The following is a 14,305-nucleotide window of genomic DNA, read 5'->3' as shown; positions in this document are numbered from 1 at the left end:
TACTCCTCGTTCTGTCATCTGCTACCATTGAGAACAGTCTAGAGCCATCCTCTTTGAAACCCCCTTTCAGGTAGTTGAAAGCAGCTATCAAATCCCCCCTCATTCTTCTCTTCTGCAGACTAAACAATCCCAGCTCCCTCAGCCTCTCCTCGTAAGTCATGTGCTCTAGACCCCTAATCATTTTTGTTGCCCTTCGCTGTACTCTTTCCAATTTATCCACATCCTTCTTGTAGTGTGGGGCCCAAAACTGGACACAGTACTCCAGATGAGGCCTCACCAGTGTCGAATAGAGGGGAACGATCACGTCCCTCGATCTGCTCGCTATGCCCCTACTTATACATCCCAAAATGCCATTGGCCTTCTTGGCAACAAGGGCACACTGCTGACTCATATCCAGCTTCTCGTCCACTGTCACCCCTAGGTCCTTTTCCGCAGAACTGCTGCCGAGCCATTCGGTCCCTAGTCTGTAGCGGTGCATTGGATTCTTCCATCCTAAGTGCAGGACCCTGCACTTATCCTTATTGAACCTCATTAGATTTCTTTTGGCCCAATCTTCCAATTTGTCTAGGTCCTTCTGTATCCTATCCCTCCCCTCCAGCGTATCTACCACTCCTCCCAGTTTAGTATCATCCGCAAATTTGCTGAGAGTGCAATCCACACCATCCTCCAGATCATTTATAAGCTGAAGTCTGGGAAGGCATCAGGGATTTGTTACATCACTTTTGAGTTGCTGAAGACAGGTGAGAGCATTGCTGTACCATAAGCTCTTCTAGGCCATTTGGCATATTAATATCATCCCTAATGACTGGAAGAAGGGGATTACTCTGTTCAGAAAGAGTGATAAGGTGAATGTAGCAACTGTAGCGGTATGACACTGTTGTCCGTTCCAGGGAAAGTCTTTGCTTCCACGTTAATGTTTCAACTCAACAATGCACTTTGTGGCAAAGCCCAAGATAACTCAGGGCAGCTTTAGATCTGGTCAGTCCACTGTTAACCAGCTCTTTACCTTGAGGCAGCTTTTTGAGAAGATGGCTGAATTTAATAAGCCATGCACAGCATTTTCTGTGGACTTCCATAAGGCCCTTGATTCAGTAAATCAAGCAAGTTTGTGGGATTCAATGAGGTGTCCCTAGGACAACAGCATCATTGATAGGAGAGCTCTATAATGGAATGGAAAGATGCATTTGAGTCAATGGCAGAAACACCACATGATTTCCTGTCTCCATGGGAGTTTGGCAAGGTTGTGTTCTGTCACCATCTTTCATCGTTCAATATCAGCACTGACTGGATGATGGATAAACTTGAAGAGGCAGTAGTTGGTGGGGTAAAGCTTAATGCCATTCTGCTTTGAGATCTCTAATACGCCAATGACATTGCCTTGCTGGCTCAGTCTAGTGAACCACTGCAGCTGATGGCCAGTCTGGTGAGGCAAGAAGCAGTGCACGTTGGTCTGGTTATTAATCCAGATAAAACCAAGTCCCTGGCCATTACCATCAAGCAGCCTCCAGCTCCAGGTTACAATCAGCTCAGTATTAAACTGTCAGGGTGAGGCACCGTAATAGACAGCGCTGGAGGGTGCTCAAAAATGTCGACACTTGTCTACCAACCGCTGCTGCCATGTTTCAGCTCCTTTAGCGGCCTCCATGGGGACATTGTGATAACAAGCTTGCTACGAATTGCAGATCCATAAAACCTCAGTTATCCCAACTCTATTGTACTGATGTGAAATGTGGGCACTGAGGAAGGCTGAAGAACACAGGATTGACGTTTTCAGTTCTCACCATTGTTGCCAGCTGCTCCTTATTAAGTGGCAAGCCAACAACAGAAATCAGGGTATTTGATGCCAAATCCAGCAACTGCGTCCATCAGCACTGCCTCATGTACAGAACAGGGTGCTCAGCTCTGTACAAGACACAAAATGAAGACCGTCTCTGGGCTTACAGTCAGACGTAGAGGAGGTAGGATGTCTGGCCCAACCTCCAGGTGGGAGTAAATTGAAAAAATGGTCAGCTCAGAGTTCTTTGGTTGCCAGAGTCAGCCCTTCCGCTGCAGCTGATGTTTTACAGCACGGCTAACAGGGTGGAATAGCCTTGTCTTTCCCAGAGTTTAAAGCCAGAAGGGACCACTAGAACGAACACCTAGTCTGACCTCCTGCGGACCGTGGCCCGAGAGTCCTGTGATTCCTGCCCAGCGCTTCCCTGGGCCCGGGGCAAGGAGAGATGTTCTAAGGATTTGCCGGCCCAGCTGGCTGGCTGTTGGGGAGTAACAAGGGGACAGTTAAGTCCCCTAGAAAGAATTAGATAGATTCTATCTATTGCCCACGGTCCCAACTTCCCCTCCCGGCAGAATGAGGGTGCAACCGCTCATGGGAAGGGAGCTGAGGGATTCCCAATCCCCGGCCCCAGCCGGCTTCCCTTGCCCCTCCCCTCCTTGCTGTCCACCCTCCCCGCCCTTCACATCCTCTTCTGCCGCTGCCCTCCATCCATCCTCCCCGGGGCTCCTCCTCTCCCCCGCCCCCCCCCGGGCTGCCTCCTCGCCGGGCCCCCGGGGCTGCAGCTGGGGCCGCTCCTGCTGCCCTCGGATTAAAAATAGCATCTTCCCCCGCTCCTCCCCCGGGCCCGGCTGCGCTCGCTCTGCCTTCCCCTCGCTCGCTCGCGGTGCGGCCGGCCGGCGCGGGAGCATGCAGCGGGCCGCGCTGCTCGGCAGCGGCAGGGATGCGCCGATGGCTGCGGGGGACCTGGGGGAGCTGCTGCTCCCCTACATGCCCACGATCCGCGTGCCCAAGTCGGGGGACCGGGTCTACAAGACGGACTGTGCCTTCTCCTACGAGTCCCCGGTGAGTGCCGCAGCCCCGCCGGCTGCAAACCCGCCCCACCGCACCCCGCCTCTCCCCTAGGCTACAAACCTCCCCCCTCCCGCCTTCCTCCCGGGCAGGCAGCAGACCTCCCCCTACCTCAGGCAGGCTACAGACCCCCCGCCTTCCCTCCTCCACCCCCCCGTCAGGCAGGCAGCGAACCTCCCCTCTCCCCCCCAAGGCAGGCAACAAATCTCCCCCATTCCCTTCCTCCAACCCCCTCCCCCTTCACACTCACCCACCCGGCTTCATTTCCCTTCTGCTGCAACCTCCCTACTGCCTCTACCCCACCCGCAAATCTCCCCCTTTTCCCTGCTTCCTCTACCGCCCCCCCCCGTAAATCTGTGCCAGCCCCTACTGCACCTTCCCCTAGGTTGGAAACTTGCCCCCTTCCCTGTTGCAACACTCCCCCCCCCCATCTCTCTCACTCTTTTGCAGCAAACCTCCCATGGTTGTATGGCTATCATCCCCCCCCTCCCTTCTCCCACTCCACCTGCTGCATTTCCCCCTCTTAGACTGCAAGCCCCTTGGGTAGTCCCCCAGGCCCCCAGGGCTGTAACCCTGGCTCTCGGCCATCCCCTTGTTCACTTCCTCCTCATCCCCAAGTGCAAATCTGCTTCCCAACTGCCTGGAGGGGTGGGGGAAGGGATGGGGTTGTCTGTCTTGGGAGCAGCTGAGCTCACCAGCATTTGAATTGTGTGGGTGGGTGGGGAATAGATGGGAAGGTGCCAACTAGGGTCTCCCCACTGTATGATTTCAGAGGCATTGCAAAGTGCAAGGGGCTTTGAGATTCATATATTATTTTAAGTAGAAAATTAGTTTTAACCATCTCTTTTTCCAGACAAGGGTTTCTGGCTGCTGAATGTGGGCTTCTTTCTTTGCAATCCAGCTTCCCTTAGACCTTGTGCTTCCCAGGCTGGGGTTTGTTTTATTTTCCAATCACAGGCCTCTCCTGATTTATAACTGGTCTGTTGCTGCTGAATAGATCCTTCAGCACAAATCAGTGGCAGATTGTATGTGGTGCTAGAATTTCCTTCCCTTCCCCCCAAAGGGAATTTGACGTAATTGATTAGACCCAGATTTTTTTTTTCCTGGGCGATTTGCTATTTTCCGGACAACCCAGTCTGTGCAGGTCACTTGCAGGGGTTATCTGGGTACATCTCCTGTAATCAATTCCCTGCTATTGTAGGGGCCGCAGGCTTTATTGTACTTCGGTCGTTCCTATTCATAACCTGTAGCACATAATCATTTAATCTTCTCTGGGCTGTAATACTTTGGTCTAATTTTTGTTGTTGGGCTTAGTGTGTCAGTGCTGGGGGGTGTTGGTGGCCTGTGATATACAGGAAGTCAGACAGATGATCTAGTGTTTCTTTCTGACCTTAAACTTTGAGACCCTCAACAATTTCTGAGGGTCTATGTGCTCTTTGCTGAATTATTTTAGCTTTCACACAGATAATGAAAGGGACAACGAATATTCTCATTCACATATGTTAGCTGGCAAATGCACATGGATGGCTCTGTTTTCCTGCTGGATCTCTACTTATTCTATTGTTTAGGGCATCTTTAAGAACCCCTCAATGTAAAGAGTCCCAGTCAACTTGAAAATCACAATTTGGCCTGAAACTTGTTTACCGCGTATAGTTACAATTAGACTAAAATCACTAAAACTGAAAGAAGTTAGTCAAGTGTCCCTCCTGCCCCCAGCTGGTTTCATTTGGTGTCAAATGAACACTGGGTATATGGTCACTTTCCCTCTTTACCATGTGTTAGTCAGGCCCTAATCTTGCAGTTGGATCCATGCAGGTGATGACTTGAGCCCTTGCAGAGCACCAGATTCTCAAAGGTGCAATTGTTCAATTGCAGGATGGGATCCTTAATCATTTTGGCCGATATCCACAAAGATATTTAGGGGTCTAACTCCCATAGATTTCAATGAGAAATGGGTATCTAACCACCTTTTAAGGATCTGGACCTTTCTCCCTTGCTGAAAAATACCCTTATAAACATTAATAGTGGAGCAGAAAATCCCTTAATTCTCAGTACACGCTGTAATTGAAATGAAACTTTTTTGAAATTGTCTGATATAAAAAATAAATTCAAGTTGACTGTGTCCCTTTAAATGTCATTACCCATAGATGGAGTGAGTACTAGATACTGAAATAAAGTTGCAGCCTATGATGTGAGAGAGAGAAATCTAAAGGACATATAGAATCTGAACTGCAGGGTTTTCAGTTTGTGCTGCTCTGATTTTGGGATATTTAATCCTTCTCTCTTTGATATTTCTTTTTAATTTGAAAAATCAAAAGGGGCTTCAAAGGTGACTCAGCTGTCTGGTGTTCATCATGTCTAGTGGGAGGCAGGTTATTTTTACTCACATACTTCAGATCTCAAGTGTCACCCAGCAGCCTTCTCTGTGCTGGGATGTGTATTGCTTAAAGGGCCAAATCAGACTCTGCAACAAAGATATTAAATATTATATGGTCATTGGGATGGAGTGAGGGGGAGAGAGACACAAAACCAATGTGTCACACTATTCCCCTTAAAATGTACTGCTTGAGCTAGTATCTAACTAATGTTGAACCTCTGGGACATTATTGCTTGTAAGAAGCTTCTGTTAAATGAGAAAACCTGGCAAATATCATTATAAATTAAATGGAAAATTCAAATACAACCTCATATTGCACAGCAAAAATATTTAATTATCACCTACAGGAAGGATTTACAAAGGTGCTGCACTCCCATTGACAGTGGGAACAGAGTTAGGCCCATGCTTTTGAAAATTTCACCTGATACCATTACAAGACTCCTTGTTTAAACAAGTTTGTTGGTATCCAGTGGGCCAAATTCTGTCATTGTCTGCACGCAGGCAACCTCAGTGGTTGCAGAATCAAGCCCAATATCTGTTGTCCAATGTTCCAAAAGTTCTGGAAACCCTTTCAAATCATAGCAGTCCTCATACTTTTTTGGGTAGAAGATTTATTTCAGAATCCTATGCCTTACCCATAAAATGACTAGCATGATGCTAACTGGGTGTAATTTCTAAGACAACTAATGAAGATACTATGAGAGATAAAGCAACCCAAATAGTCACTTACAAACTTTGAAAATGATAAAACTTCATTCTCTCTGTTTCCTTTTTGAAATAGGAGTGTAGGCGGTAATTGTAGCTCAGCGTACAAACAGGTTATTGTCTTGGTTAATGGAAGACATTTGCCATGGTGTGCTTTGTGTTGGGTTGGTTTGCTAACTTGTTTTTGTGTGTGGGAATGTATAAACTCCAGATGTCCAGCTTTTTGTTGATGTGTATATCTAGCTTAGAAAGAAGAATGTAGGGTTGCTTCTGGAGTATTGAAAAAAGATAAACATTAACAAAATATCCCTATCAGTTGTGTTACCTGCTGGTATTTTTGCTACTGGTTACATTTTAAAACCCAAGAGACATCTATTTTCCCCTATGATTTTCAATCCCAGTTAATATTCCCACATGTCCTTGCATTTTTTTCTAACTCCATTTGCTCCATTTGTAACTGTTCAACAATTCACACACGTTCTATATGGAATCAGCTCTTTTGTAAGATTCCTTGTTCTGGTGCTTTTTTTCAATACAAGATTTTATTCCCAGGGTTTGTCTCATTATTACCATAAAACTGTCACTCCTAAACTGCACCCTGGATTTTTTCTTTCCCAAGAAAGAAAATTTCCTGGATATTTTGGGACCTTGTTTTGCTGTCAATTTATTCATGGTTTCTGTCACTGGGAATAAGAATGGTCTAATGCAGTGGTTCCCAAACTGAGGTTCATGAAGTATTACAGGGGTTCTCAGGAAAAGAAAATCCCTAATGGTGGACAGAGCTGTCCCTAGGGATCCCAGGCAGCAAGGGGCAGCAGCCTGGAGCCTTGGGGATGTCCAAGAGCTAAGCAGATCAAAGCAAGCATATCTATCACCCTGAGGAGATTTCAACTTCAAGACTCTTCATAAGAAATGGAAAGGGAGGTAGATATTTTTTGCTGTTTTTAAAATTAGATAGGCAGCTAGTATTGTTTTTAAAATTATTATGAAGAACAAGTTTAAGCTTTGTTGTAACGTGCGTTGTTTGCCTGGACTGCTCAAGACCTGAATGCTTGTGAGGAGGAACTCTTTGAGTTGGCTTCTTAAATACCTTCATGCTGTTTCACATTTGATACTCCTTGATGAAACATAGGAGCCTTGTCTTATAACGGGCTTATTCAAAGCAATATAAGCTATGAAATTGAGATCTTGGAAGAGATTTGCCGTTTTTATAATGTAATAAAAATACTGTAATGATAAATATTAATAATAAATAGTGTGTAATAAGCGTATCATAAAAACAAATTTTATATTTCCAAGATCACTGCTTTTATAATTTATACTCAGGTAAAGGAGAAAATCCCTGGAAAGATACATTTTTAGGAGGAGGTTCGCGAGACTTGACATTTTCGTGAAAGGGGTTCACAGATTGTTAAAGTTTGGGAACCACTGGTCTAATGGTTGAAGCTTAGGATTGGGAACCAGGAAGTAGCAGCTCTGCCACAAACATGCTGTGTGATATTGGGCAAGTCACATAACTCTCTGACTCTGTTTCCCCATATGTAAAATTGAAATAATATTGCCAGACTTCACAGGGGGTGATCTGAGAATAAACCTGCTGAAGTCTGCAAAGCACCATGAGTTCTAGAAGGTAGAAAGTATTATTGTTCTAGTGGACACAGGACACTGGTTAATTATTGGAAACAGCAGTAAGTTTTGCTAACTGTCTCAAGAAATATGGAGCCTCATTCTCTTTTCCAGTTTTTAGTCTGATTTTCTGTGGTGAAAATCTGAGCATAGTTATTTTTTTTATTATTTTACAAAGAGTGCCGTTTCTTTAGTGATTTCAGAGGTGTGAGCATATGAAATATCCAAGGGGACATTTAAGATATTTTCCCATGCAGTATTAACCCTAATCAAACAATTTGTCATACGGATGACATTTTCAGGGGAGTGATCAGATAGGATTCAGTGGTTCTGTTAAACAGCTCTGGGTTCTGAAATCTACAATCAGGGCCAGCTCTAGGGTTTTTGCCGCCCCAAGCTCCGAGGGCGCAACTGTCCAAGAGAAAAAAAAAAAGTATGGCCAGAATGCGGCCCCTGAAATTGTGCTGCCCCAAGCACGTGCTTGCTTTGCTGGTGCCTAGAGCCGGTCCTGTCTACAATCTTCTTCATTAAAGCAGGATCACATTCCAACAAAACCTGCTACGTTAGAACTGAAGAAACATTTCTACGTTTTTGGCAGCCATGGTGACATTCTCAAGGCATGTTAGCTGCAAAAGAAATCACTGGCTGCTCTAAAGATAACTGAATAGAAAATGACCCTTGTCGTCTTATTTTTTAACTAATTTTTAACTGCTAACCAACTTCTGCTTTGCCTTGGCAAATCCACCTCTGACGCTTTGCTTTTCATTCTTTTCACTGGAATTCTTTAGGAAAGGCAGACTGTCTACAAAATGCTAGTTACCTAGTGTGAGTATGTGTGATCATGTCTCCCTCTAGTGGCCGGCCCTGGCAAATATAATAGCCTACTGCTTTTTCATAGCCCAAAAACAGCCTGCAGTTTTCATTCTCAAGGTCTGATGTTGAGTCCACTCTAATGACTGTGGTCTCTGTATGTGTGCAGCTGTGCTGTGTTATGTTAGGTTTCCTACGTCCATCAATTTGTCAGTTGTGACTTCTCTTCCTTTGTTGGGAGCTGAACTTGATACTGCATTATTTAAGGGAGTAGGAAAAGCTATATTTAAATAATCTTTAATTCTCTGCAGCACGTGTATTCAGTGAGGCACCAGACCCTGCCATAACAACAGATGCAAACCTTGCAGTCATATCTCCACTGCTATGATGATCAATATCCCCCACAATACACCTTTCAAGATCTATGAGTCCTTCACATGCCTATCACAACATGTAGTGAACCTCATCCCATGCACTAACTGCCCCAGTAATAACTATGTGGATGAGATGAGACAATCACTACATGCTCAGGTGAACACTCATAAAAATGATAAAAGACAAAAACACCCCGTAACCCATGAGCGAACACTTTTCACACGTAAGGGGGACATGTGGGCTCAAGTGATCCGCCCCCCCGACCACCAGATTTCTGCTTGGCTTGCTGTGGGAGAGGGAGAAGGGCTCTATCCTTCTCCTGCTGTGCCTGCCCCCTCGGCATGTTCAGCCCCTGTCCCTGGCAGCCAGGTGGGGAGCAGACGGAGTGGGACAAGTCGCTTCTCATGCTGGCTGCTCCGGGTCATTGCTCTATGTAGTGTGGTGGCTGCCTGCAAGAGCCCAAGTCGGGAGGAGGGGGCTTCCACTCCCCGCCTGGGCCTGGCTGCCGGGGACAGGGACCGAGCGAGCGAGTGAACTGGAGTCCTCTCTCCCCACGGCACCTTTCCGGCTCACTCAGCCCCTGAGCCGAGCCAAGTGGGGAGTGGAAGCCAGGTGGGGAACTTCCCAGCCAAGTTATCTCAGACAGCCACCGTCAGTTGCATCAGAAGCGGGTCTTTCCTTCTCCCCATCCGGACCTGGCTGCCAGGGGACATGGTCTGAACATGCTGTGGGGCAAGGTGGAGCAGGAGAATGACAGAGACCCCCCCCACAAGTAGCTGGTGGGGTGGGGAGAGCACAGCGGTCTCTGGGCTGGGCGCAGGGTGAGGGGTTTCTGGGGAAGGTTCTGGGAGCAGGTTCCTTGGCCTCTGCTCAGCCAGAGCTGGCCCCAGCCGGACCCAGAGGCATGTGCTCCCAGGAGCTGGTGGGGTTTTCTGCCCTGACCCAGGGAAATGGGGCTGGAAGTTCTTCCCAAAGGAGACACGTGGGGTGGTCACATATCCTCCCCTATACATAGTGGCCCCCCCTCCCCGTATCAGGAGTCACGACTTGTCAATCACTCCATATCTGACCTCTCGGTGCTCATCCTGAAAGGAAACCTGCACAACTCCTTCAAAAGGCCTGCCTGGGAGCTTAAATTCATAATTTTGCTAGACACTAAAAATCATGGACTCAATAAAGACACTGGATTTACGGCTCATGACAACAAGCCTTCTTTGCCCTATGGCTGAAGAAGTATTGCCCACTTAAACTTGAATGGTCTCTTGCAACATGTGTTAACTCTTTATGCTTAACAATCTGTTTTACCTTGTGTTTGGTTGTAATACTCAGAGTACCTTTCCTAGACCTGAAGAAGAACTCTGTGTAGGCTTGGAAGCTCGTTTCTTTCATCAACAAAAGTTGGTCCAATAAAGATATTACTTTTTCTCTCTACATAAGTATTGTTATAAGCTGGGAGAAGCCTTGCTATGGGTTATGTTAAAACCTGGTTCAAGCTGATGTGTGAATGAGTTCTCCATTTAAGATAGCTGTAAGAGACAGTTATGGGACCACACCTAAAACAAAACCCAAGGGCTTGTCTACACTTAAAAGGCTGCAGTGGCGCCACCGTTGTGCTTAGGTGAAGGTGATATGTACACCGAGGGGAAGGCTTCTCGCATCAGGGAAGGTACTCCACCTTCCCAAGAGGTGGTACCTATGTCAATGGGAAAAGCCCTTCCATTGATATGGTGCTGCCAACACCAGGATTTAGGTTGGATTTTCCACACCCTTGAGCGACGTAGTTACACCAACATAAGTTGCTAGGGTAGACCAAGCCTAACAGAGTCTGCTCAGAAACTAGCGGTAGGGCCTGCGGGGGTGGAGGGTTCGACTGGCTTTTGTGACCAGGTGGGACTGGGTGTAGATGTGTGAGAGAACATACCAGAAAGAAACTGGGAAGAGATAAGACTGTCTGGGAGTAGGGAAAAAGCAAGAAAGCCAGGCAATAGACTCCGCCTGTGAGCACAATTGTGACCCTGGAAAAAGCTAGAGAGAGCCTTTGGTTCTGGTGTTGGCTAAAAGGGGTTGGGGGCCTGTAAACAAGAAACTTCTTTTTGTTCTTGGTTTCTTCTGCATTCAGAGGCTCAGGACTTTGTACATTCTTTGTAAATAAACAAGATTGCATCAAAGAGGAATCTGGCTGCCACCAATTTCTGTTCCCAACTGGATCACCCACAGAGCCCTGAACTTTGATTAGCCATTCGGGTAAAAAAGGTTAACAGTGTTATTTATATAGAGCAGGGGTTCTCAAACTGAGGGTCATGACAAGAATTTAATAAATCTGGACATTGCTCCAGACAGATGATTTTGGTTGAGTTGCAGGGTGGCTTGTTTTTCCTGTGCTGGAATGACTGATGTGGTGCATTGCTTGGTTGCATGTGTCAGATTGCAAAGTATGAGCAGCGAACCTTGTTTAGGTATGGCTGAAGGTCTTCAGTTAGGTGGTGGGGCACATCAGGGACCACATTTTTATTTTCATTGCGCTCTAGGAAGATATTGTAGCTTACACCTGCCTGATGGATGAGTTCTTTGCTGCCTGGCAGTGCACTTTGATACTAAAGCTAACCAGATGGTCACTGCTACACCAAGTCTCTAAAATAGCCAAGTATGAGTAGAATTTGCAGGGATGATGCACGCAGCAGCTCCCATAAGAGAAACAGTCATGCTTCTTTGGCTATCCACCAGGCTGGGGTTTCTTTACATAGCTACACAAGGACATTATAAACACAGGCAACAGTGTAAATCTGGGTATTACCAGCCATCAATACCATCATTATTATTGATTGAACTGCAAGTGAGCTTCATGTACCACGTGGTTATTCAAAGGCCTTCAAATGTCCTTTAGACAGTGGTCCCCAAATTGTGGGGAGTGCCCCCCTAGCAGGACCCAGACCAACCCCACATGGGGGGCAGGGAGGGAGCACCACCTAGCTCTACTCTGCCCCCCAGCTCCACTCCGGCCCTGCCCCAGCCTTTGGCTGCGGCTGTGGCCCCAGCTCTGCTCCAGGCCCCTGGCTGCGGCTTCACTTCTGACCGCTGGCTTTGGCTCCAGTCCCTGGCTCTACTCCCGGCCCCCAGCCCCCGGTTCTGGGCCCAGGGGAGCATGGACACATTCCATTACTGGTAAGGGGGGGTGGGGAAGTGCAAGAGGAAAAGTTTGGGCACCATTGCCTTAGGAGGACTAATATCTGCTGGATCCCATGGCAGAATATAACTTCTGTTCCTGTGTCACAAGTCATGAGTGCTTCATGAGCCTCCTTTGTCTTGCCATCAGAACTACCTAATAATATAGAGGCCATAGCTCCTGCTTGTGAACATGCCTAAACAGATTGCCTCAGAATGGTGAGTTCTCTAGTTCCATGAGAGGAACTGCTTTGACTTATAGAAGCGAGCAATCTTTAGAATGGTGGTTAGATTTCATTTCAGTGTCTCTGTGTAGATGCCCTCTATCAAATGGAACATAGGAATTTCCACGCTGGATCTGACTCATTGTCCATCTAGCCCAGTATCATGTCTCCAATGGTGGGCAGTACCAGGTACATCAGAGGTGGTGCAAGAAACCTTCAATAGGCAGTTATGGGGTAATCTGTCCGAAGGTAATCTGTTTCTTCCTAACCCATAATACCTAAAAGTTGATTTAAGCTGGAAACATAAGGGTTTAGACCCTTTCCAAACCTCTTGTTTATATTAGTAATATGTACCATTGTAACTGGATATTCTTATCAATAGAAATGTCTGATCCTTTGTTGAATCCTGCTAAACTCTTAGTCTCAAAGATCTTTTGTGGCAATGAGTTCCGCAGGCTAACTGTATTGTGAGTGGGAATGTATTTCCTTTTAACAGCTTTAAATTTGCCACCTTTCAACAGAGTTGAATGTCTTCTTGCTTCTGTATTATGAGACCTGATGAATAGAAGTTCCTGATCTCCCTTCTCTCCAACATTTGTTATTTTGTATACACTGATCACAAGATATAATAAAATAAAATAGTGACTCTGTTTAAAAAAAAGCAGGTGGGAAGTTCTAGTTTGGACTAGTCCAGTTGCTAGTAGCCTTGCTCTTAGTCTCCTCCAGTCTTTCATCTTCCCCTTCCCCCTCATTTGTTCTTGTGTCCCTCTTGTCCTGCCTTTTATTTTTATCTCTTTTTTCCTGCCCCCCACTCCTGTAGTTTGCTTGTCTTCTCCTCACTCTGCATTTCCATATGTTTTTCCTTTCATCCCTCATTTGTGTATGGTGGTCTTTACTACTTCATTTGTTTGTGTCTGCATCTTGATTAATCAAGTGGCAGGCTTGTGTCTGTATTCTTTCCCAATAGAACTTTGACTAGATTCCAGCACCCAATGCACAGTTTAAATACTGGTAAATTAATGCAAGTTACTGTATCTGGTATACTGGGGAGCTGGGATCCGTGTTTTTTTAATTGTGCCAGGGGTATCTTCATGTGCTGTTGTATTCATTCACTTTGACATGATTTGCTTCTATTGTTCCACTGTCAGTAGCAATGTAGAATGAGACACCTGCTTTCTTTTTGTTCCCCATTGTAAGCTATTATGTATTGTTCAGATGATTATTAAATGCTGAAGCTTCTGCTATCTTTTGACCTTTTAAACATTTATGAAATAAGAAGACTATCACTTCATTAAGCTATTGTCAGGTTTCTACATTCTGGATATTATAGAACTGCTCTTTTAACCCTTCCAAATACAGTAAAGATTGTATTATAGCTGTACTCTTTTACAGCAGGAGATTTTTGGTTGGCCACAACCAGACTTGTGATGGTGATCACAGATGATCTCTCTCTCTCTCAGGAGGACCCTAAAATGTTCCACTGGCTCATCATTTCTGTAGGGATAAATCTTAGCTCCATTGAAGACTATGGCAAAACTCCCATTGATTCCATTGGCTTTAGGATTTGTCCCTTAATGCAAGAAATCTCAATTAGAGATTAGTTGTTGGTGGATAATCCCCTGGTAACTACTATTATCTCGTAACATCTGAGGTAATTATTGGGGATTGTGAGTATTAATGTATCCTTTTTCCTCTTTTCTCTGAAATGGACTGGTATGTTTTACTATGTGACTATTCACCATATTAGCAGCTCTGTAACAGCCACATGTCCTTATACATTATTATCCTAGTCATGTCAGGAAATGAAAATGTTAAACCGTAGATTTCCCTAGGGAACTGGATGGCTCAGGGATTGGTAATAGGATACAGGTCATGGGTTCAAATCCAAATCAGGTTGATAGGAACTGAAAGCCATTAGCATCTGATAGCTGTTGGTATCCTGTGTGCTTGAAATGAGATGGTGATCTCATGCTGGTTCCTTGTGGATTAGTGTTTGTGTTCCCCAGCCCTCCCATCACCAGCGTTCTTGCTCCATCTCCCTTCTCTCTTCCCAAGGTTTGAAAGAAGGTGATCCTATCATGCTTTAACTTTATACCTCCATGGATTCCCTTCCTTGAAAGCCTCTTCTAGCCTTTATTTTAACACAAAGTACTGTCTAAATGATGATATAAGATAATCTTTCTT

At 45.7% G+C, this 14,305-nt stretch overlaps 1 protein-coding gene across 1 annotated transcript in view; it reads left to right on the top strand.

Moving 5' to 3' along the window:
- Positions 1–2,422: 2,422 nt before the first annotated feature.
- The window catches only part of USP13 (ubiquitin specific peptidase 13), an 89,034-nt gene continuing 77,151 nt past the window's right edge, over positions 2,423–14,305 (top strand). Inside the window, exon 1 of the mRNA XM_038416135.2 lies at positions 2,423–2,836. Coding sequence (XP_038272063.1) covers positions 2,681–2,836 — 156 coding nt within the window. The 5' untranslated portion in view covers positions 2,423–2,680. The remainder of the gene's footprint in view (positions 2,837–14,305) is intronic.

The sequence above is a fragment of the Dermochelys coriacea genome, chromosome 9 (assembly GCF_009764565.3).
Source record: "Dermochelys coriacea isolate rDerCor1 chromosome 9, rDerCor1.pri.v4, whole genome shotgun sequence".
Taxonomy (NCBI): Eukaryota; Metazoa; Chordata; order Testudines; family Dermochelyidae; genus Dermochelys; species Dermochelys coriacea.
This window is presented reverse-complemented; position numbering and strand designations above follow the sequence as displayed.